The 25,794-nt window shown below is 37.9% G+C and overlaps 1 protein-coding gene across 22 annotated transcripts in view; it reads right to left on the reverse strand.

Moving 5' to 3' along the window:
• Window positions 1-1,611: 1,611 nt before the first annotated feature.
• Window positions 1,612-25,794, reverse strand: part of INPP4A (inositol polyphosphate-4-phosphatase type I A) — a 119,637-nt gene continuing 95,454 nt past the window's right edge. For 15 of the 22 annotated variants that reach the window (XM_066983731.1, XM_066983781.1, XM_066983714.1 and 12 more), the window contains 8 exons: window positions 21,716-21,888; window positions 20,189-20,312; window positions 19,191-19,317; window positions 16,966-17,106; window positions 15,500-15,597; window positions 12,438-12,550; window positions 11,930-12,084; window positions 8,257-8,471 (listed from right to left, as the gene is read on the reverse strand). In XM_066983731.1, the coding sequence (XP_066839832.1) occupies window positions 8,291-8,471; window positions 11,930-12,084; window positions 12,438-12,550; window positions 15,500-15,597; window positions 16,966-17,106; window positions 19,191-19,317; window positions 20,189-20,312; window positions 21,716-21,888 (1,112 nt within the window). In that variant the 3' untranslated portion in view covers window positions 8,257-8,290. Of the gene's footprint in view, window positions 4,564-8,256; window positions 8,472-11,929; window positions 12,085-12,437; window positions 12,551-15,499; window positions 15,598-16,965; window positions 17,107-19,190; window positions 19,318-20,188; window positions 20,313-21,715; window positions 21,889-25,794 lie in introns of those variants that run through there. The other 7 variants (XM_066983807.1, XM_066983800.1, XM_066983742.1 and 4 more) reach the window with 1 other exon arrangement.

The following is a 25,794-nucleotide window of genomic DNA, read 5'->3' on the forward strand; positions in this document are numbered from 1 at the left end:
CTGTACCAGAGCTTCAAGTCTTCTTTGTGTAATCTTTGTGGAGACGTACATCAACTTCAAACCAGTGACAAACCACTTAGAGTCTAACAGCTCAGATTGCCCTTTAGTGATGTTAAACTTCCAGCCATCTTTTAAACACCTCATGGCAAGAGCTACACAGCAACATTTTTATGTTAGGAGAGAGGTACGTGCTTGGTACGTCAGCTCTGGGGCATTAAAAACTGGTTATGAAAGTCAAATCCTTAAGCATTGTATTTCTGTTGTGATTGAACATGATTTAAAACCCTTAGCACATGAATCTTCTGTGGAGCAACTGCTTGGCAGCGAATTGTATTTGTGCACAACATGCGGTCTGGTGGCTGGCTGAGCTGGGTGATTTGTGTATTGTATGCAGCTGTAAGAAGAGGGCAATGCAAATATTGAAGGCATCTTTGTCCCACAGAAGAGACCCCGATGCTTTTTCATCTGTAACTAACCCTTATTCTTAGGGGTTACCCTGCATTTTATGCCAAGCAGCACCTGAGGGTCTCACGTTGTGAACAGAGCGGTTACGTTGTGCTTACACCGAGTCACTGCAGGCACCCCGGGTGGCTCCGGTGAGTCGAGCACTAATCAATAGCCCCAGGTTAAAAGCATCGCTTAACGAAACTCATGGCAACGTGGGAACCAGCTCTGTTCTGCAGACCCACGAATCCCAGTGCTCATCATTGCTATGAGTATGCATCAAAATCCAAAACGTTATTTTTGTAGGATTTTGATTATTTTAAATTAAAATGAACTTTTTTTGACACCAGTTAAAAAGTCACAAAATACTAATGTATGTATAAATACCCACACACATATGTAGATGTATTTTGTATATTCCATTTAGGAAATCCCACCTGTCAAGCATCTCCTCTTTCTGCATCTTTAACAAAATCAGTGTGGTTTTTTTTTCTTTTTTTTTTTCCCCCGGTACTGTTTTTCTTTGTGTAATCAGAAAAAGAAATTCATAGAAGTCATTCCCCATCTGTGGCCTTCGGTCTTCTATCACACAAATAAAATTATATTTGGCAATTCTCAAACATCCAGTGACATAAGAATTCAATATTTATGCTCTATTCTTTTTATTTTATTGAAACCCGAATGCTTTGGATGATTGTCTGTTACACTCCCACATGAAATTTATTTAATCTGATATCAAAATGAGAATCAACAATGACAACCCATCCCTACTGAAAAGCAGCATAGCTACCAAAGCTGCTGTAGGGATGCGTTGACTGAAGAAGAGAGGAGGAATTGTTACTGGAAGAAAGAGTGCAAAATGGAGAAGGAAGCTCAGGAACGTGTTACAGAAGATGAACGGAGAAGAAACAAGCTCGAAACCCCCAAATCTCTTACCACTTCTTTAACTGTTGCTGCAGACCGTACAGCGCATGGGACAAACCAGTGCCTGAGTTCACCGCAGAAAATTGATAGCAGCAGGGTTTAGGAGTTCCCAACTTGCAAATCCGTGTAAAAATATCTCCACAAACAACTTCATATATTCTCCGACAGATAAAGCATGTCAAGCCAAGCAACCTGAAAGCATTGATTAATTCACCCCCAAAGCAGTAAAAGTAAGCCACCATCTGTTATTCTTGTCAGTTCTTTATTGGTTTTCATCCTAAAGACTAGCACATTTACAGCATACATGGATTGGATGAACTAGAATATATAAAACAGTAGCCATATGTTTATGATATATTAATACTGCCCAAAAACAAATAAATAAAAATATTTCAATGCACAAAGCTTGGCAAATACAATTGTGTTGGGACAAAACAGTGTTGTATTATACAATAATTTTACATGTATAAATGAAACAAAAGGCAACTGTGCTGTAGGTACTTTCACAGAACATACACAGAACATACTTGGCAACTTTTTTTTTTTACCTTTGTATGTTTTATAATTTAAAAAATTACTCAAAAAAGAACATTAGACAGAACTTCATTTTACAGTAATCCTTAAATTTGCCTCTCCTGTGCAACAGAAAAGCTTACTTCACCCCTGTGAAGTCTCCTATGTGGACTTAAAGTTTCACAGTTTTTCTTTGTCGATGAACTGCTCAAGATCTTACTGTTCATTATGCCCTTTAAAAGAAGCCATTGACGTGCATGTACTGACACCATTGTATATATAAAACGTTAGCTGGACGATGATGTTTTACATGTAAGCGTACTAAAATCAGAATATTTTAAACAAAATAACACAATACTCGAGACTGGTATGCCACCACTTTAAAAAGGTCAGCGAAACCCATGCATATAGAAAAGTCGGGAACTTTTTCTGATTACACTGGTATACAAAATAAATAAAGGCTCACTAAGCTCTAGAGTAGGTCTAATGATTGTTGGCCACAACCTAAGAGAGTGGCTCTGCTAATTGTTACAACAGACCTCTTGGTATTTTCTTCTGAAGCTGAACATTGGAAGGTTTTTAGTGTAACAATATAGGATTTAAAATACTAACTATGTTTGAAATATACAAAATAAAATCATCAACTCATAAAAACTAAGGGATACAAAGAGTATAGTTTATACAAAAATAAATGTAGCACTTAATAACAGGCCAGGGACTGAAGGTTGAGCAGAACTAATGGAATAATGTCTAAAGAAATCCCACTGAAAAGTTTTTCCACTGTATATTTGTTTACGTATTTGCAAAAACCAAAAAAAAAGCAACACATTTATTAGTTGGAGAACAGGTCCATAAAGTTTCCAAGGGACTGTTCTTCTACAGATGATTTGTTCAGGTTGGGTACAAATGCATTGAATTTGCACAGAATTTTTTGTTTTGTTCTCCTAGAAAGACTGAAGAAGTGGTAACAACCTAGTTCAGCAGAACTCTCTTAACTGGCGTTGTGACATGCTGCTCAGTGTTAAACTGCAGAAAGCAAAATGCAAAAACTGCTAGACTTAAAACCCCCAAACCTGTATGGGAGCAGAATGAACATGACTGATAGAGCAGTGACAGCACAGACAAACATCAGTGCGAGGGAGAAAGAAGCCAGCCATATACTTACCTGGCTGTTGCTACTCTCACAAGAACAAACGACCAGATTTTTCTGTCCTAGAAACCAAGAGGGGGAGGGCACAGTGGGCTGGATGAAGCTAGCTAGGAATGATCTAATCCTGTTAAAATTTGGAACTTAATGTTTAGCTGCTTTTTAAGAAGGTATCTCATCTTCGAAGGCATTCGTTGGGACATGATTTCCAAGGAGATCTGTTGAACATTTTTTATCAAATGCTATCAAACTGATCACCTTAGTCTTAGGCTAGAACACATCTGAGGTTCTCGTGCATTAGCACATGACTTACTTTCTGTCAAAATGGGACATTGCTATCTTCTTCAGAAATATTCTGAAAATAGTCATGCTGCCCACACATGATTCTGAACATTCAGTAAGGTAAAATGCAAAGCTATTTTTTACAGTCCTAAAATACCAGAAACAAATTTTTGTTATGGAGTAACAGGGATGTGCTGGGCATTTTGAGCATTTTCGAATTGACAGATACTGAAAAAAAATCAGTCAAAAAAATTTAACCTCCTGATAGACTAATGCTTACAATCCAGAAGCGGTTATAAAAAAGCCATGGATAAAAAAATGTGTTAATTAATTTACAGTACCATGAGACATACTCAACATGTTATAGTTGGGAAGGGCTGGGGGAACTGTTGCTGGCATCAATGGTTAAGCATCATGACGTTTTTGAAAAACACTTTTAAAAACTGGTTAAGATGTTTGCTAAAGTCCTTTTGTGCTGAAAATGACAGGAATTTGTCTTTATTTGGACAGAACTAGAAACTAGACCTCATATGCCTTTTATGCATTATTATTTTCATTTATCAAGATGGTATCCTATATACAGTGAAACGATTTCTACTCCTGGCTTTTATTGTGCTGATTATTTTTAAAAGTTAAACACCTGTTTCTTGATTGTAACGATGCATTCTACAGTTATTAGACTGCCCAGGTTCCAATCTCTTTTTATTTACAACTTTTGAGTTTTACTCTGTTTTAAAAAGTTTATGAAAAGCTCAATCTCAAGTCAACTCAGTATAAAAAGATGTTGTGTGAAACAGCTGCCTAAATGCCATTCATAGAGTCCTTGCCCATCCAGGAGGTACCTAGCGCTTTGCATATAGGTAATTATCGAGTAGTACAATATCTGCTCATCTTACATACACTGGAGGCTATTTAAATGGGCACAGTCATCACACTATTCTCAAGCTAAGGTGTCAGAATAACTGTTACTATAGATTCCAATTCGGTAAGTAACATGCTCTGTATAACCTAGTGAAACGTACAAAAAGGTTATTTATCTCTTCTGGATGACAAAATCAGGTGTTAATCTAGAGTGTATCCACACGTTTTAATGGAACAGCAATTAAAGGACATGGTATGCTTATGTTTCAACTTTTCCATAAGTTCCTTCTGGAGGCCTGTAATACTTTGGGAAAGCCTTCAGTTGCAGGGAATTAAACGCATACTTGCGACATCCAACATTCTTCATTGTATTTTCTCGCCGACAACCCTCGCTGGGGAAAAAAAACAAGCACAAAAAAATGACAGCAGTAAAAAGGAAAAAGAAAAAAAAAAGACTTAAACTAAGATGAAATGAACTGGTTATTTTATAGCATTAAAAAAAAAAGTTGGTTATATTTAATGAGCGTTTAATTAATTTGCCACTGCAAATATTAAAAATGATGACTCATCATACAATGCTAGTAAGAAGCACACAGAATGGACACATGCTATGTCTGGTTGCTAGTTTTGCATTTCTAAAAAGCAGCAGTGCATCTACTGAAAAAGTTCTTTTACGGAGGTTTCATGTATTTCCAGGTATACTGTTGTGGAGTTCACATGCCGCTTCATTGCACAAGGGATCCCAAAAGATTGCTTAAAAGCAGTTCTGCTAATTTATTAGTACATTAAGCTGAAAAAGAAAAATTGCTGATCTCTCCAAAGGAGCTTTAAAGTAATTCTCCTGTTCCCTGCATGTCGGTATTATCAGAACTTACTTAAAGATTAGAGCTGATACAAAAATAATGGCTTTCCAGTTATCTCTGCATGCATAAATTGACTTGAAAACCAGCATATTTTAAAAAAAAAATCTTAATCATGAAATATCAGCTTTGTGTGGGTGCAAAAAAGATTGGCTGCGTTGGCAGTCATCACCCCAATGAAACAAAGCTGTGCAGAACGTAGAGCTTAACTTCTACCCAATGTTTCGGTGCAACTGCCCCACATTACAAAGACGTCCTGCGCTACGATAAAAAAAAATATTACTCCAGTTATAAGGCTTCTTTACAATTGTAAATCTACATCAAAGTTCCTTTGATTATATCCAAAACAGACATACAAAGAGGAAGCACTGTTTTAAATATATATTATAAATCAAATTAGGCTTGCATGAGAACATCTTTCCCTGATAGAGAACTGGAACCTAAACAACCATTTAATAGTGAAGGTTCATGACCAAGTGTACAGTACACAATCTTATGGTGGAAATGTCCTGTTGCTCCTGTCTTGGAGGTGGCTGCAGCAGGTATCAGGTAAATGTCAGTAATCTCTTTTAAAAGGAGGGTTTGGATCCTGGTTCAGTGTGAAAGCTCTCTGCTCTTCCTGATCTCATTGTTCGTCTGATTTTGGTTAATTAAACCGACTGTAGCTCTGTTACATATATACATATATATATATACCACCTAGCTTCACAATGTATTGGCACCATAACTTTTCATTCCAAGAAACAGTTTATGTCTGGAATTTGTCTCTGCAGTGTATTCTGTGACGGTCTTTTATAGAATGGACTGTACATTATGACACTGTCTCTACGACATTGTTTTCTGTTTTACAGACACCCTCGCCAACTGTTGCAGACAAATAGATTAATCAAGAATTAGCAGAAAATATGTTTCAGTGTAGTAATGAAACCATCAAGCTTAAATAAAACATAACAGGATGCTGACTGAGCATTTTCAGTCGGAGGTGGATCGTCCTGTTCATTACCTATTCCACTGCATCTGGTTATTGACCACGTTCAGTGACAAAGACATGTTTCACACCACTTCATGTGCCGTGGTTCTGCCAGAGGCACGTGGGCAGTATGCACTGCAGCGCTTTAAATCTGAAACCCTGAGTGAAAGCACAAACCGAGCTAAAAAGAAAAACAAAACTTGCCCCTACTGAAGTTTAGGAACTCCCTCCCCAACACACTGTTTCCAAAAGGTCGAGGCTTTCTTTCTAAGTTCATTTAGGGGTAGTCCTAATCTGGCCTATCAACAGTCACAAGCAAAGTCACTTCATACTTTATTTTAAAACAGATTAATTGTTCCAGGGAGTTCAGTGGAGATGCTCCTGCTAAAGTTACTTTCACACCTTGTTAGACTGAACCCAGGACATTCAATGCATTGCTACAACAAGGCTACAGTGCAACCTGACATTCCTTCAATGTGTGAAAAAATAGATTTTGGTACACATAGCAAATGAACCAGTCTTCTTCAGAGACAAGAAATGATTTGTACAGAGATGCAGTGGTACTGGGTAGCAGCACAGGATGCGGAAATGACCATTACCATCATATTATGATTTTAAATCTCATCAGCAGCAAGGCTTTGCCTAAGTTCATTAAAATAATAAATAAATAGTGTGTGTGTGTGTGTATATATATATATACACACATCTTTGTGGGCTTTTTTTTTCTATTTTAAAAACAACATTTGAAGAATAGTGAGAAAAATACCAGGAGATGGTGTACTGTACAGCCTTATTTCATGAAGACACAAATATAAATATGTACTTTAATTAGTCAGAATATTTACCAAATTCAGCATTTGATTTTATCTTATTTTTTCTCTACTTTTTTAGGCTTGCCTCTTTCAGGAGCTTTCAAAATCGATTAAAATTAATAATACAAGCTGCAGCTACCTATGTTTTCTGAGTGAGTCAGTAACAGTAGAAATTAGAAATCACAGTACTATGAGAGTTCTTCTCAAGTCATCAAGCCCAATTTTCTGTCATCTCAGGCACCAAGCAAAGTAAATCCCTTTATGAAATTAGCAAACTATGTTAAATGAGGTTAGGTTTTTGATGAACTATTGCTATTGACAAGCTCTTCCAGACCACTACATCAACAAAACCCTTCAATTTAAACAGGCATCTGCCAGGTTGGTGTTAGATATAAATGGTGATCAAATTTCTTCTACCATCGTTCATGACTAAATTTGGTAAGTTTCTTTAGTATCACCACTTAAATAAACGTTAACTTACCATAATTCATTTATCTCTAAGTCACTGTCTATTAACATCATCATTTATTAAAGCTGTCCAACACTTAACAGTGAAAATAACAATAATATTTAGCCTAGTGTCATTAACACAAAGCCCAATGGAAAACCTAGAACCCACCTAAATGAAGGAGCTAATTAACAGCTTCATTTTCTCGCCTGAAATACTGAAGACTAACTTCAGTAGGATGACAATGACCCTGTTCCAGAGTAAGTTATATAACAAAGCACCTGAAACTGATAATGGATCATTAGCAGGCTCTGCCAATTACATACTCTCCCTAACCACGAGTCATTATGTCTTTAGTACATTACAAAACGCAGATCTACAAATATAATGAAATAATTCTGCATGCAGCGCACCGCAAGTTGCATTTTGAGTGGGTACACTAGTCTACTGGAACATACTTAACCATGAGAAAGGAACACGACTATGGTTCTACAAACTGTATAATAATAATGTAATTTGGCTATTATGCTTTGAAATGAAGGTAGAAATTTGTTTATTTCTTTAAATAAATTTCTTATAATTTCTTATAAACCCCACCCATATTTTTATTTTTCTCTTCATACCTCGTAAAAATGAAAGGCAAGATTACCATACATCTTTGATATACAAAAGATACAAATTTTTTTTCAGAGTTCCTTTCTCTGGAATACATGAAACAAATAACACAAAACTATATTTGGTAAGAGATCTTCAGGCCGGCTAAAGTAACGAGGTAACAGGCCAAATGTCAGACTATGTTACAAGCACTGAAAGCAGAACAATAATTTAAAGTTTCGATACAATTCTTTTTGATAAAATAATTTGATGTATATTTACAGTTTAGTACAATAGAAACGTAAAATTGTAAGGCATAATAATAGTTCTTGGCAGACAATGCTATGACACATTCCTTTGTCCAGCAGGTACCAAGTGGCAATACACATTCAAGCAATATTTTGTTTTGTTTTTGTTTTTATTTTAACTTTATCTTCACTTGCAACGTAATCTGGCCACCAGGTATGCTATGCTCAGAAACAGCCACACAATCAGTAAATTGGGGCTGAGAGCTAGTAAAGGAATAGAGTAGAGGAGGCTGGGATCTAGTCTGAAATCTCGGATGGGCACCAAGCCACTCAAGTTCTTCTGGGTGACTACCTCCCGTGTTCCAATGCTGTGAAAAGGAAGAAGGTTGGGAGGAGGGAAAATAAAACAGAAAGGAAGACGGACATGCAAATGAATGTATAAAAAGAGATGGCAACACAAGGTGGTCAAGAAGATGAAAAAAAGATGGAAGAAGCCACAACAAAACCAGAATATGAAGTAAAGAAAGAGTGGAAAAACATCTCAAAAATATATATCAGCACAATTACAGATATAAGGAGAGGGAAAGAGAATAAAAGAGAAAAATAAGAAAGAAGTACTGTAGTCTACTGAAAATAAACACATGTAGGTTGAACATAAATGGTTTTCCATGTTCATTCTTTCAGATTACCAAGCAATATCCCATGCTGCTCTGCCATGCTCCCGCATGCTGCAAAAAAGTGGAGCTCTGAAAAGCAAGCTGAACATGAATAACCATTGTCGTATTTGACCCTTTCAAACATCTTTCCATGTGAGCTGCAGTGAAATACTTTAACCTCCTAACTACTTGCTCAACACATAAACAAAAAAAACCACAACACCCAAACCACCCGCTTGTTTTTCAGCTTCAGAATGAATTCAAGTGTGTATCAATACACTTCCCAAAATACCTGTTTCTGAAGTGCCCCAATGTACACGTGTGAAGGGAAGATGTTGCACAGCCCATCTCATTATGCCCCTGCTTCCTACGTTGCTTTGAGCACAGAGGGCCTATCGGGGGATACACTTCTTCAGGTAACCTGCCCTGTGTTATTTTGTTCGTAGATTACAAAATCAGTTCCCCAGAGTTCCCACAAAGGCAGGGAAAACTTTATACACCTGATATACTGTCAGTATGCTTCAAAGAATAATAAGGCAGCAGTGCTTTGGTTTATTCTCCAAGATTCAGGAACAGTTCTGTATATTGGCCCAACTAAAAATGTGTTTTTATCAAAACCAAAACATGAATCCTGAGCGATTTCCCAAAATATTTGTATTGGGTGCAGGCAATGAGGTGGGGTGACAAACTGGGGGGCTGTCTGTGAAAAGAGGCCAGGGCCATACCATGCTGGACAAGGCTGGTTCCAACTGGCTCCAGTGGCCCCACCACAGGGCACAGCTGGGCCTGGCAGCCACGCTGGTGCTGTCGCTGGGAAAACATACTTAAGGAACAGGATATGCCGCATGGAAGTGAGAAGCAAGGAAAAAAAAAAAAGTGCCAGAAACAACCCTACAATCACTGAAGTCAGAGAAGGGGGCAGGAGGTGCTCCAGGCACCTGAGCAGATTTCCCCTGCAGCTCGTGGAAAGGACCATGGCCAGGCAGACATTCACATGGAGGACCCCACAACATAATAGCTGGATACTTCCTGAAGGAAACTGCAGTCCATAGAGCAAAAGGATCTTGTAAGAAAACAAGTTTCTTCTCTGGAAACTTCCCAGCAAAGAGATGAAACACTTCAAGTCTTTGACTCTCATAACTTCTTCCCTGACCTTCCAGCTGGCCCAGAAAATTCAGAAGGATTCAGGATTGAACCAAGCCTTCCTTTTCTAGTACAACTACATAAATCAAAGGTCCCAGTTACCAGAAAAAGGAAGCTTTTTGAATGCCCTAAAAGTAAATGGCAACTCTTTCACTTCCTGTATATGTCATCTTGGTCAGGTCATCCTGTCCATGTTGAAATGGTTTTGGGTGGAGTTGGGTTTCTACATATTTGTTTTGTAATCCTATATGTCTCTTCAAGCTTTGTTAATTCTGTGCCATTGTTTCCAAATAGAAAAAACACACAAACAACAACAAATCAAGTCCTACCCTGAAAATCAATGAGATGTGAGGAAGAGTGATGGGCTTGATGAAAACCCATCCAATCTTTGTATTCCATCAGGTCTACTCAGTATTTGTTCTGCACAATCCCTCTTGGTCAACAATTTAACAGAAGAGAATGACACATCTTTCACCTATTAGAGCAAGTTCCCGATGCTGCTAGAACATGTCAGCCAAACGTTTTGATTAAGCTGGCCCACTTTCAACATCCCAATGCTGGTTGACATAAAGCAATGTGTTTCTTGTATCAATGTTTTATTTGATTTTGTGTTAAATTAAATTGATGGTCCAAAACAATGTTATTATTAATCTCTTTCTCTACTGTGACCATGACTGCATTAAAAAATATTAACTCAGTAACCAACTTAAAGAAAATAGCAAGATTTCTAGCAATATACTTGTTCAGTTTTTATTCAAAACTTACTAAACTGTTTTAATAACAACTTTACTGAAACTGTGCAACAAAGCTTTTTGTTTCAGGTGTCTCAGTCAACAAGTTGCGTAATTTAAATAATGAGATATCTGAGAGACACTTAGCTCCATTTTTAAGTCAGTAACTTCTCCCTCACAAAGCTGGTCCAAGCTGTCTTTTTTTTTTTTTTTTTTCTAATATTAAGGTTCAGCTAGTCTCTGGATACACAGTTTTCATGTCCTGGAGCAACTGTGTAATGATCCAGCAAAAAGTGCAGCAAACACGTGAAAATAAAAAAGTCCAGTGACATCCAGTTAGATGTAGAAATGAAAATCAAATTTTTAGTGTGAGATGCTGCAAGTACTACTATACGAGATATTTTCCTTCTAAGTAACTGAAGAGTAAGAAAGGGTCAAACAGCAAAAACATACAGAAAGGATAAGAGAATTGAACACTCTAGAGAATTTGGTGAGAAGACACACAGTACAGTACATTCAGTAAGAGTGAATGTTGAAAAACAGGACTGAACAGCATTGTTGAACTACATTGATAAAGACTAAAGCTAGATTTCTTATCCTTTCTTTTGGTATGTGAGTTACGGAGTTTTCCAGCAGTGCTTGAAACAAGGCATTGAACAACAGTAAACAGATTTTTTTAGTACAGTAGTTAACTCTGCAAACATCTCTGCTGCTTCAGAATACAGAACATCATTATATTGATATGACAACAGCACACTGACACGCTGTGATGAAATTTGGGTGCTGTATTGTGAAACACTCACACTAACGTTTTGCCCAGTGAGCAAAGTGTTTCACTGCTAAAGAATACATGGTGGCAAACCAGTGCAAACTGCAGGTGTCTATGTTTCAACGAACAACATACAAGTCACCTCGGACAAACTTGCCTAATCTAGAACTAAGAAACCCACTACTATGACAGTAAAGGCAACCTCAGTAAACAATTTTCAGAGAAGCATCACTTTTCTGTTCTGTTAAGCTCAGCATTAACTGAAAACATGTTTTTACATGCTTCTCTGAAAACTTCCAATTCACTATTGAAAACTAAAACCCACCTGATGCAAATCTGGGAACCGCCAGCTTTACCATATAAAACACACTAATACATGCAAGTGAGGGATGAATCCTAGCAGCCAGTTTTGCAGTTTTCTAGCTTTATTTTTCTTTTTGTTTCTTTTGATAGAAACAGACACCACTGCTCCTCTGCAGTTTGCACGGTTCCTCATTTAGGAATAAGGGACACAGTCAATCTCTTACCTCCTCATACACTCCAGAGCCTGGGTGAAGACCTGTGGGGCCATTCCATGTTCATGCTGTAGGATCAAACACTGCTCTAGGGTGACCGACATGGCAGTCCTATCCTTGGCACTTTTACAGCTCGTAAACCGAACACCATTTAGTCTGCGGCATATCTAGAAACGAGATATGAAATTCATCATTCCTTCCTCAAGTATAACTTTCCATCAGAGAACACACCTGTATTTCTCCTCCCTAGATAGACAAAAATCTTTTGTAGGACTGTGATGTCAAAAGTTGTCAACTTTGGTGCAGCAGTACTTTGTTGCATGAGTTGTAGGGAAAATAGTGATGTGAAAATAAAAACATTTTCTTTATCTCCCCATGGCCAGGGGAGCAAGGCAGCATTTCCAAGCAACATGCGTGCAAATGATGAAATCTAAACATATCAGTAATAAAAAAGGAGAAAATAGGCACATATACAAAAAAATCAACTGAACTATACAGAGATGCTTAGACTAATAAATACCTCAGCAGCTTGCCAAAGGATATCGACATTCTTATTTTTCCTTGCATGTACATTTTGTCCCAGAAATCTTAACAGTTCAGGCAGGCACGTCTGACTACGAGATCGAGGTAGACCTATAATACAAAAAACACAAACTCCACTTATTTAGTTGTATTCAACTTTTATAAAGAGAAGTGTTCCTATATGTCCATTGGAAAGGCAGTCATGTTTTCTTGAAGCTATCAAAGCTTACAACTAACCCAATTCTTAATTACTTAGTAACACTAACAAACCAAATTCAAGTTTAATTAAACTCAATTGGAAATATGCATTCAGGTTATTTAAAAATTCAGAGATCCAGAATAATGATGGCAATATAGTAATAGAGGGAACAAAGGGAGAAAGATTGGTATATTGTCTTGTTTGGTGTGTCCTGGGCATACTTCCTTTGACATACTGCTCAGAACTGTGCATAAACATGTAACTGTATCATTCCCCCCTCAGAGGTGATAGGATAACATATATGTCTCCACAGAAACTCTAAAGGTATCAGTTTATGTTCTGCTCACATATTCAATTTGCAGCCTAGGCAGTTTTCGGTTACAAGAAACACACACTCCAATAGAACTGCCAAAATTCATTTATTAATATTTCAGTAAGTGCAAATAAAGCTGTTGAAATTTTTCAGCATGCCAGAGTGTTTTCAACAGCCGTCTCATGCCTACATGTTTGAAGTGCTACACATTGTCTCTCACACATGTAGCAATGTACTCAATGACAACCAACGATAAGTATTAAATAGGTCTTTTTCTTTTTTTTAAGGGTTATCTACAGAGGACACCAACTAAAGTTGTGACTGGATAAATAAGGTGGTATGCACTGTTAGAAAACTGCTGTGTTAAAAAGTCCCTGCATGGGTGGTATATGAGGTTTTAGTTTGGGACACATCTTTTCTCATCTCAAATAGTATGTAAGCTAATATTGTGCCTGTCCTGGTCTGCTCTATGTAAACTATACACCTGGAAAGACATATTTGTGATTGAAAAGAGGGCACAGACCATCTCTCCAGGTATGTCTAAAGACAAGGAGATCTAATGGAGCAACTATGGCAGTAGCTGGCTTGTTGGAAATTCTGCAGTGCTTAGAACTCATAGCACACATTTTTCAGAAAAAGGACAGTGGAGCAGGCATCAACTTTCCTTATGCATTGTTCTCGAAGGGAACATTTTCCACAAGCTGCCAGCAGATACTTCACTTGACCCCTAGAATGATCTTTTTTGTTGTTGTTTTTTTTTCTTCCCAAACTTACACGGGCTATACTACCAGCTGGTCATAATATACTATATCATAGTATAATATACTACCAGCTGGTCTTCTAGTTAAAGAAAACATTATTTTCTATTGACAAGCTTCATGGAAAAACATGTTTCACTACATACAACCCAAATATCACCACAGAGGAGGTACCAAACATACTCTCAGACCTTTCTTAGGACAAGCACAATCCCAAGGTTTGTCCATATAGTCCCAGGTTTTCACAGAGTATCTCTAACAAATCTGCTGGGACACCTGCAGTATTTTTTTCACACTTCTACTCCAAATTTTTGCTCAGTGTTTATAACCACAAAACATTTATCCAAGCTGGATTGCAAAAATATGTCTGCACTGACCCAGGACAAACAGTGAAGCAGAATGAAGTTTAGGCAGAGAGCAGATTTTTCCCCTTAGTGGTATTCATCTCCTGTGGCAGGGAGTTCAGTGTAATGACAGGTAACTGGACTGAAGGAGAAAAGGCAGGTGGACACAAGACTGTTTTCTTTTGTTTTACTGTTAAGGTGCATGTCAACACCACCTGTCCAACACTGCCTCTAGTTTTATTCAGAATTTCAAGTTGCTTGAGGAAAAACCTCTGGTATAAGGAGGAAGTGTTACTGGCAAATGAGAAGGTCAAAGCTGTGGCACCGGTGCTCCTTACAAACAGAGGAGAGTAAGTGTAACGATAAAACAGAATTCAAAAGCCATGGAAAAGAATGAACAAATTACAGGACGGAAAACAGACTGCAGAATAAAAGATGTTTACAGAAAAAGGCGAAAGTTAACAGATGACTGCATAAGAGGTTTGAGAATGAGGAAAAAGACTGAAGTTAAAAAAAAAAAAGCAAGCTAAACAAAGAAGGAGAGGAAGGAACTGAATGAGAAATATGTTATGAAAGACTATGGACAAAAACAGGAAGGAATGGGGAGAAAAGTGGAAGAAAAATCAATGTTAACTAATTAACTTCTTAAGTTTACAAGAAAATCTGATGCTAGACTACCATATAGTAAAACACAGTTTAAAATTTTGCACCTAAATTTCAGAGAAATTATTATGCGCAATTGTGAACAACTGGGAAGAGGGAGCTCTCATCTGCATCAAAATATTCTATTTTTGCAATAAACTGCAGTTGTGGAACCCATGAAATCAGCTTACAAGATGTTTGGTACTACTGATAACAAACCAATGAATTCTCACCGTTTCTGGGGGCAGCTTATTCCACTGCCTCCTCAAAATACAGTAAGCAAGACATTTTCCTATACAGCCAGTGAAGTTCAAGCTTGTAGCTACTGTCTCTCTTTCAGGTTCTAGACTTCTCTGTTGTTGGCTGCAGATGCAACGATTTCATGCAAGTGCCAAATAAGCAGAGGGAAAGTGATTAAGAAGTTCCCCAAAATGTCAGTTGCTCTCTGTACAGGTCATCAACAGAACATGACCAAAAACTGCACATAGAAGTGCTGCTGCTATGACCTGTCACATTTTTGCCTTCCCCTCATAGTATGTTACTATCTGTATGTTTATACAATACATAATGCCACTTAGGTGCAAAAGTAAATTTAAAAAAGGAAAGATAATCAGACTGAACTTCAAAAAAATTGAATTTACTCTACTTAGTACTAATGTATTAAAATAGAGTCGCATCATTTCTTAGAGGTTACTGACTCCAGCCTATCATCAACGTGTAAGCACCTAACTCGAAGCAAGCAAACAAGAACATCAGCCTGAACTGCTGTTCAACCAAATTTGCTGTGGATTATCAAATACTTACAATCATCAGGCAAAACTTCCTTGAACTGCTCAAAATACGAATTCAACCGCACTAAGCTTTCCATGTTAATTACTTCTTGCAGTGAGGTGTCTCCAAACCTTTAAAGGGTGAAGAAGGGAATAGTTAAACATAAGGTAATCCTTCTCCTTTTCTTCAAAACAACTTCACTTGGTGATACAACTATGAGAAAACAGTTCAGAGATTCATCTCCCAAAATTCCTAAACACTTAAATGCAAAGTAAAGCAGAAAAGAAAGGAGTTGCAGCGATTCACTCCAGAAAAAGAAAATACTTGGGTGTGATGGGAAAAGTGGGAAGGAAGGCAGAAAGAAAAACCTTGTAGAAAACAAAACACTTTCCGTTTTGTATCTCTCTTTCAATAGTAAATGCCCATCTGGTAAATCATTTTGCCAAAACTCAAACTTTGAATTTTGATTTACCAGTTTAGTTCATAAACTTTGATTTTGAATTTTGATTTACCAGTTTAGTTCATAAACTAATAATGACCATGGCATCAGGACACAGGCTTAAGAACTTTGATTTCAGACATGTGAATGAGAAATATGGATCCAAGAGTGATAAAATGTGAATGTAATAGTCATCAATGCTGTGATACAACTCACCTAACTATATATATACTTGTATGTATATGTACATACATATATACACATACATGCATATAAGCATGCACATGGTGTTGACATCTACAGCTATGCTAGTCACCTTGAGCTTCCTTTGTAGGCAAAAGCAAGTCCTGGAATGCCATAGTTAGATTTTTCTAGTTGTCTGCACAATCCTGCTGCCACAATATGCCTGTGCCTGACTTCACGGAGTTCTCCATTAAAGCAGAATCTGTCAACGTGCTTCTTAAAGATATGGCCGTAACAAAGGGAAGCTCTGGTGGCTATTCCAGAACTGGAGTTTCCCTTACAAAAACTGTTACGTGATAACATTGTTCAGCTTTACTAGAGCGATGCTGCATTATGTAAAACCTGCAACAATACATTAAAACAAAGGTCCATCTAGCCCAATATCCTGTTTTTTGACAGTTTTCCTCCAGAAGAGGAAGTCTAGAGAAGAATGCAAAAGCACAAGGGCAAATATACAACGATACTCAGAATAATCTCAGCCTCTAGTGATTTACTGCTCACAGAGGTTTCAGGTCACGAGCAGCACCTCTGTGTTAAACAGCCCACGATACATCTCCTCTTCCGTAAATCCACTTCTGAACCTGTACTAGAAACAAACCCATGAGGTAAGGAGCTCCACAGCCATGTGCCATGTGAAGTATCTCCTTTTGTTTGTTTCGAATTTGCCAGCTTCGTTTAATGTTCCCTTGTTTTTGTATTGGAGGAGAAACCAAGTTGCTGTTAATAATGCAATTGTATAATGCCACAGAGACATACTACCATCAGAAGAGAATGCTGAACTGCCACTAAGGGCAAGCTTGCATGAACGAATACCTACTTCTCTGCTAGGGTTTGCTGCTCATTGATTCCCACATTGAAAAGAACAGGCTGAACCCTCAGTAACATGCCACTTTGAATCTCTCGCGGCAGTAAATCAAACAAGGCGCTTGGCAAAGGGATCCTCACATTAAATCCATCACTGTGAATAAAGAAACAGATATTAGACATACAGATCAAAAAGCAACATTCTGAGAATGGGCTTACATCCAGAATGTAACCCAGTTATTAAAAAAATAAGTATCGGTCAAGGCTGAGGACTTGAAAGAACTGCTACAGCTTGCTCCTAGTCAGACAAGCTATTCTAGCTCAAACCCAAACCAGCAACAACCTGCAATGTTGATTTTATGTCATCATGGACTTTTCAATCAGATCTGCCAATTACTAATAAAAGCTGATTTTGCTCTTCTCATTAATACCGCAGCTCTCATACAAGTTGGGTAAAAAAAGCCAAATTTTGTCATGTCTCTGTCTCATCAAGAGTAAAGTGCACTTGATTTTAAACTGGTAGAGGCTGATGATGATGCATGTGCAAAGAAGGATACGTTTTTGGATATGGTAAGTAGTGTTGACGTTTCATAGCTGAAGGACAGAGGCAATGATAGGAGTGACCCAAGCGTAAATTGAAGGGGGAGCTAACACAAGCCCTGATATGGAACCGTGTGACTCAGACCTACAAGCCTGTTCTTGCTGCACAGCAGGTTACCTTGGGTCTGCTGAGCTACACCAAAGAGCAATGTGAATGCTCTGTCTCCTGATAAATGTGAGGTAATGCAACTTACCTTCACACATAACGTAAGAGCATACTAAGGTAAGTCACATTACCTTACACCTGCTATAGGCTGAGGGATTGCAAGGACAAAAGTTACTCTGAGCTTCCAGTAGTTTGCACAAAATAAATAAGCAGGGTTTTTTTCTTTTCTTTCTAGGATAAAATCTCTAAAGCAAAATAATAAACAAGGCCTGAATCTAGTGGAGACTGGTTTCCTACTGATTTGTGTCCTACGGCTGACAGCAAGTTTTAACTAAAAAAAATTTCTTTGAACAGGATTTTCTGTCATCTCTCAGCCCTTCTCAACGGTCTCATCAATTTCTGTTACGTACATGATTTCACTGAAGTCCTCCTTCAGCTAGTGCACTTTTCATTGCATGTTAACCTAAACTTAATTAAGTTTCTCTTAAAGTCCTTATCTTAGAGAATTCTAGCTGTTTTTCATATGTGGATGAAGCTGGGCAGAGCTTCAATGGAGCTCGTCACACCAAACTGTAATCGAATAAGCCTTATTTCCCCCAGAAATCAGATTCAAAACTAAAAGATTCTACAGACTCTAAAACACAGAAACATTAAAACATTACAACTCTGACTTCCGTGAGGCAACTGTCCTCGCATCCATTTATCCCTATCTGTGCACTAGCTTCCTCTGGGCAAGAGCTCTCCTGCAGGCGCCCATCAGCATCACCTCAGAAGCCAGTGTGAGGACAGCTGATAAGCAGGCTGAGCAGCCTGATGGAAGTGAGACTTGTAAAAGCTTCCCATCACAATAAAGCTGTAACAGATCACTCTCACGCTACAAAAGGATGCGGATGCTTGTTACTTCAGACAGACTTTTTTTTTTTAATTGCTTGCAAGCTCAAACTTGAAAACAGCTCTTTTTAGACAAGTGGCCAAAACGAGAAGCAGTCTTGTGTTTCACAAGCATCTATACATTAAATCCAGTTTGGCCCTGATAGTTTAGAAACTGATGCTAAATAGGCCTCAACAGCAGCTCATCAACTGCCTGATAAGACATTTCATGCCCTACTGTGCTAATGGTGACCCGTTAGTCAATGGCATACAGTAAAGCACTGACTAACTTATCAACCCCAGTGAATTTCAGAAGAGATCAGCCTCAAAAGTCAGTCTGAAATCTAGAAACAGCATAAGTGCCTAAGAAAAGATTGTATACTTCTGTCTTGTGATTATAGAAGGCGAGGTTGAGATTATATTTATTTGTAAAACAATACTGTCAGTCTGAGCTTTGCCATATATCCCATTTCAGCTTAACTCCTTGAAAAATGAAGCATCAGTAAAAACGGTAAGTCAGCTTCATGACATTTCTCTAAAGTTCTGAGGGAAAATACAGCATGGTTTCTAAGCTCATAATTCACTTGAATTTTAAGCACAGTATCATTACTTCTCCCTTCTGCATTCCCACCCCACTTCCTCCCCTCCCCATTTTTTCTTACCGATTTCCAGTGATGACTGGCAGCATGTCAGTAGATGTACTTGATGTTGCCTGAGTTACTTTAAAGGTTACATTCCTCAAGTCCATGATTCCCAAACTCATGTCCTCCAGCATTGCCAGCTCCTCACCTAAACCAAGGAGGAAAAAGTGGATCGTAATCACTAGTTGTTATGTACAACTTCCCTTTATCGATTTGATTAAGGCTGTAGGTCATCGATCTCATGGAGTTCTGTGGACGAAAAGGCTAGGGAGCCCATGACTTCTCCGTGGTCTACAGACTGCAGATGATGGCGTGATTGACTTTATGAGTTTACCAAGGTTAGAAAACACCAATTATCTAGCACAGTCCAGGCTACTGTCCTTCATGTAGACTGCACACTGATTTTCTTATTTAGACAATGCTAGTAAGATCTTCCCTGCGTTGTCACAGACATGCCATCCTTTGTGTTGGAAATCTGTTTTTGGCATACTGTACTGCAGTACCTTACAAGGTATTCCAGATTTGTTCAGTAAATTATTCCCTAACTGGAATCCAGATAGCTATTCTGACACAAGAACAGTACTAGTGAAGTACTTTCCCTTTTTATATTCTCTCTTCAATCTCACATTGTACTGTAGGATTACAACAGAAAATTACAAAGAAAAATTACAAAGAAAATCCAGAAAGCATATTTTGTGCACAGTTTCTCCCAGCTTACTGGAATTTTACTCCATTTCTTTGTTTTAAAAATAATCAAAATTATTTTTTAAGCGTTGGCCTTATTATGTCATAAGGCAAGTTCATTTTATTTTTAGAAGTAATTCAATCAAAAGTGAAGAATTCGGAGTTGTTAGCAAATTACATACCCCATACATAATCTGGTTTTGCATTTCAATTTTCAAAACCATTGTGTAGCTGAGCTGCAGATTGTACCAAACACTCATGTTCTGCTGTAGCCAATTTAAAGCAGAATTTGCTGACTCAACAGCTGCTATCTCCCATTTGCCCTGTGCCTTTACCATAAGTGCTCAGCAGGCTCTCAAACTGCGCCAGCAAGCCAATGGTGTAGAGTTGTCTTAGAAATCCATCATCATGCAGGCAGTTCCTCAGCTTGATAATGAAACCACAAATGAGAGCTGTCAGCTGTGGGAGAGAAAACAAAGACAGAAAAGGCTCTTCAGCCCCAAATGGAAACAACACTGCACATAAGAAAGAGGTGCCATAAAATCTGTCAGACTGATGCTCTTTTACCTTAAATGACACTCTTTCTTTCCTTGCAGCTAAAGAGAGACAGCCAACCAACAAAAATCAAAACACTCATAAAAACTGATTTAGGGCACACTGCCTTCATCTCGCAAACCCTTCCAAGGTGGACTTGGTGCTATTTGTTTTCTTGACACAACCACTTGTATTGGAATCTACAACTTATGAATTACAAAAGAGTCTCCTTGGAGAATTACTTTAGTTACAGATGGAAAAGCAATACTACCAGTTCTAAGGTAAAATGTTGATAGCATGAATAAATGATTTTTTAAAACGATATTTTAAGAAAGCTTAAAAATGTGATGTCTGCATTATGCAAAGATTCAAACTCTGTAGTGTTATGAGATATTCTACACAAGGCTCTTGGATTGATCTAGTACTAAGGTCGGTACTAAGATCTAAAACTAGTACTATTTGTAATTCACCCTTTCTGTCAACACAGGAATTTCCAAGGTGACTGCCAGATGCTACATACACAGGGATACGACTTCCAGAAAGGAAGGACTAAAGTTATATTTATGATGAGTAAACATATTCAATGCACTGAGTTAAAAAAAAAAAAAAGCTGTGTTATGAAGTGGGCTTTGTATAGGAAAATTCTCTGAATTTATGAGATACTATGTTTTGGGACAACAACCCTACCAAACAATGTCCAAGAGATAAGCTGTTTGAAATAAATGAATGAGATATTAATCTCACAGGGAGTAGACACACTGCAGAAGTGCACTGGGCAGATGAGGTGTGGAAGGTTTTTTATTACAGACATCTGCTAGTCAGTGACTGACACAAAAGAGACCCCAGTAGGCCCAGAAACAGAACTTTTAGAGAAACCTCAGCACTCATTCCTCCCTGCTTCTCTCCTCCTTAGGGACTGCTGGTACTATTGGTTTTCTTGATGCTGAAAACAATAGAAGGTAATCAAAGGAGTACACTCTCTGCTCATGGGACTTTTTCTTTTTTCAACCTCTCTCACATCACATCTCACTTTTGGTTTTAGTTTGGTGGCACTGGATGACAAAGGTTGTTTCTTTACACAGGAGAATTTTCAGTATTTCTGTCACAATCTGTTTTGAAATTGGGAATATATATCCCAAGGAACATTTAAGTTTTATATTGCCAAATGCATGTAAGTGACCAATAAGGAGAGGATAGCACAGTCTGTGAGAGGAGATCAGAGCGTTAAGAACAGATCTGAAAAATTCTGAAAATAGCCATCTTTCATATATCATAAAAACCCAGCACAGGTCCTAGTGTAATCAAATCCTGTAAATTTGCTTGCTTACAGTTTGGCAGAAGACAACATCCCTGCGATACTGAAGACTCAGGCAGAGCCCTATTGTTGGGGCACTGTCCTGCATTAATAAAAAGACCATGGCTTTCTTTGCCTTGTCACTCATCATGGCCACGCAGTCTGTGAGTGTTGTCAGCAAGGGATAAAGAGCTTCGCTCCATTCACCTGGTTGAAAGAAAAAAATTAACAGCACTGTAAGTACTTTATTTGAAAAAAAAACCAACATACATTAAGAAGAAACTTCCCATTGCAAGTAAAAGTTATTGATAATCCACATGTGGTGCTCATTTTATTTTGGCTGGCTGGCTACTCCCTGCTTGTTAATAATTAATCTTACAGAGTGGATATTGCACAGGGAAAACATGGAGAATTTCACTCTCTAAGGCTGTTATGACTTTCCCGGCCATGTAGTAGCTCCCAGATTTGTGCCCACAGAACAGGCCATACAATAGCTGATTTGGAAAGCATAACATAAAGACGAATATCTATACACACAAGTGTACAGATCTGTGTGTACATGTTCAAACACACCCTTTCACAGTGCATTCATTGACAGACAGGATGGAGCCCATCGCATAACAGATACAGTGAACATCTGTTTGGCCATTTCTATGAATGAGAATTCTCCCAGATATTTCTGCCTTTGAACCTTTTGTGGACTTGGGTATATCAATCAACTACCTCACAATTTTAAAGATATTTATTTTCAGTCAGGTAAGGCAACGCTTTTCCCCATTTGCAGCATAGGAGTAATAAAGTAAAGAGGTGAAAACTTGTTTAGGTACTCTTTTACATGTGCCCTGTCTGTTGGGCTGAGTGGCTTTGAAGGCCTACAGCTAGCTAGCAAGAAACACTAAGAACAGTAACTTAGATGGGAGCTGGCCAGATCCTTGAAGCATTTATGAGCTTGACTTGCACTGAAACACGTGAAATATGTCCCAGAGTGACTCTGCTCAAGGTCCTACACAGGAAGCAAAGAAATTAAATTGGGTTGCCAAAGTCCTATTTTAGTACCCCAAACATTGTGCCATTCATTCTCCCTGAAGGGACTGGGCTGCTTTAAAATATCCAATAGGCTCAATTTCTTTTCTTTCCTTCTTTCATCTTTTGTCTCAACCAACCACCAATTTTTAAAACCTATTTCCATGACTGTATAAAATATTACTCAGATACTGTATCAAAATCCATTCTCTCTGCAATATAAAAAGAAAACAGAATGGAAAATTTGCTCTTTTGAATGTAAAGAACATTGAAAGAGAAGAACACGTTTCTTTTTAAAGGAAAGGACACTGTTTTATATTTAAAAAGCACCACAAACAGCAGATGTGTGACCCCAGCCTGGTAGGTTGTACAAACAAGGCAATGTACAGATCAAAACCTTCAAGAATGGAGTCAGTTCAAGCCCCTGAAAGGAAGTTATTTGTGATTTTGACTCAACTGGACTAAGAGCTAGTAATATATATATAATTTTTTTTTTAATATACATATATATATATATTTTGATAACCAGACACAAAGAGAACTTTGGAAACTGGCTAACAAAAACATAACTGACAAGATTAACAGAACTATCCTTTTTGTTATGTGGTAGATAAACTGCATAGCAATACCTACAAACTACACAAAGGGGAAGTTATTTGGCTCTGTTCCACTGCCACAAAGAAAGCAGGAAACATCAAAAGAGCAGGTAAGGAATTACAGCTTTTCTATTCTATTAATTGTTCTTCTCTCAAAATAAAACAGACACTGTAACATGGACCTGTAAATAATTATAAAGCAAAGTACAGATAATACTAATAGAGCATTTCTTTTACTACATTTAAGAGCTTTTGTATAAATGTGTAAAACTGACAGAAAGAACTGAAAAGATCATCTAGAACATCATCATTTCATTGCCTGGATATACATACATGCATGTAGTTATTAACTCAGTGGAGGTTTAAGATTGTAGTGTGCGGGGCAGCACTTCATTTGAAAGATAAGTTTATCTGTGGTAATCACAAAGTATACTGGTGGTATACTGCATGCCTGAAGAGAAAGCAATCTTTAGGTGCTTTCTTCTCCCAGCGCTCACATGCAATGCAATGGCTCATCTAAGGGAGTGAGCAAAAATCATCCACTTCTTGGTTTCAGATATTGGTCATGAAAAAAATAAGTCCTTGTCAGTCTACAAAATTCTAAACACTGCTTCACAGAGGTGTCACGTGTTGCTTTTAACTGCTTGCTCAATGGTAGCTGCCATTAACAGTAAACAAGAATCGAAGGAATTATATTCAGGCTCAAATCAGGTTGAAATATTTCATTGACAACGTTTAAATGAATTTGAAAGGACTGTAAGTGCTCACTTGGGTTTTTCCACCTTTCTTCAGTCTATTGCTTGTAATTTACCTCACAAAACTTTTATTATTGAAAGAGTATTTTCTATCTAATCAATCAATGGCATCTTTAAACACTATGAGGCACTAATTCTAATGTGAAAACCATTCTCAGATCTGCTTTTATGTTCTGTGAGATGACCAGACCATTTTAAAACTATTTATACACTCCCTTGTGCAGATCCATATGTAGAACGATTTGGCAAAGTGCCTGAAACGATGAAGATTCAACAAGCTGTTATAGATTTAAAACAGACAGAGATCTGATCCAAGCTAACTGTTGATATATCCTGAACACAAGCCCCACTTCTTAATCAGAAGTTTCTACTTCATGCTAAAAGCTATTTTGTTTAAAAACTGGCAATAGGCAAACCAACAGGAAGCCTGTCATTTACTTTAGGTGTTATTAAAGACAAATCTTGCGGTTTCCACTCAGGCAACTATAACTAAATTCTGCCCAGTAAATAAGGGCCAGATGTGACCCTGTAAATCTTTGCTGTTTTTCTTATGACCACTGCTGACAGAATTCATACCTTCATGTACTCTTTGAAATGTGGCATTATAAATAAATAAATACATACATACATAAAAGAAATGCTGGGAACGTCTACAAAGTCACATACTGGAAGTTCTCTGACTATACACTGTCCAAAGGTGAGGGATAAGTAATGTCAATGTGATAAGAAATCCTAATACATACGTCTATATAAAGGAAATATCTAATAGCAGGTGGGAAAAGTTTCTGCTTCCTCCCACCCCCAAGAGTCTCTCTTCCCCAGAACAATAATATCATTATTAAAGTAACTGGCCTCCAGAGCCTTGAAAAGATATCTTGAGTCTTTTCATATTAAAAAACCAAACAACTATCAACTGTAAATCAAAGTACTGGGCACCTGCAGTTGCCCTTAGATTTAGGTCAGGCTTGCAAGGACTCACCTCTAAAAAAAAAAAAAAAAAGTGAAATATTTATTTAATAAATTGCTTACTTATTAAATGAATTGCTTAGCCCTAATCCAGTAAAGAGTAACTGAGAGCCCACTTAAGGACACAGTCATGTCAAATTTGACTTCAGAGGGAAGCAAGCACTACGTGCTTCACTGCACTGCAGCCTTGGCCACTTATGCTGCAGTTTTGGGTACATCTGGGTACCCAGCTGGGGTAACCTGACTCCTTTTAATCTTAAAAATAACTCCGTATTCATTTATGTACCACATTCCTATTTTGTGAAAACTAAAAGGATGTTCCAAGAACTAAAAGTTAGTGCATAATGAATTTTATTCATTATAGTCTCTCTGAAGATGAAAATCACACCTGCACAGGGGCTTTATTTCCCATGGGTTTCACTAAACCCAGGAGCCCATGCTGTAACAATTCGAAGACTGAACCTTCACTGAACTCAAATTAGCCACTCTGAAATGGGAGAAATTACAGCCATCCAGCTGGGAGACCTTGTAACGGTAACACCAATGTACAGAAGCACGATGAGAGAGGAAAGACTAACAGCATGAAGAAAGTCTTCTAAATTCTGTATTCTGAAACATTAGATTTGCAGTGCCTGATACTGACTGGTTTGTACCATCACTCTTCTTGACTGCTCCGTGTTCTGTTCGAGTTCTCATTCAGAAAGGCAAGCTCAACAGCACATGTGAAAGGACATGTCTGAAAGATCATTAAGATCAGAAGACCCTCACGGACT

Source organism: Anser cygnoides, chromosome 1, assembly GCF_040182565.1.
Source record: "Anser cygnoides isolate HZ-2024a breed goose chromosome 1, Taihu_goose_T2T_genome, whole genome shotgun sequence".
NCBI classification, from domain to species: Eukaryota; Metazoa; Chordata; class Aves; order Anseriformes; family Anatidae; genus Anser; species Anser cygnoides.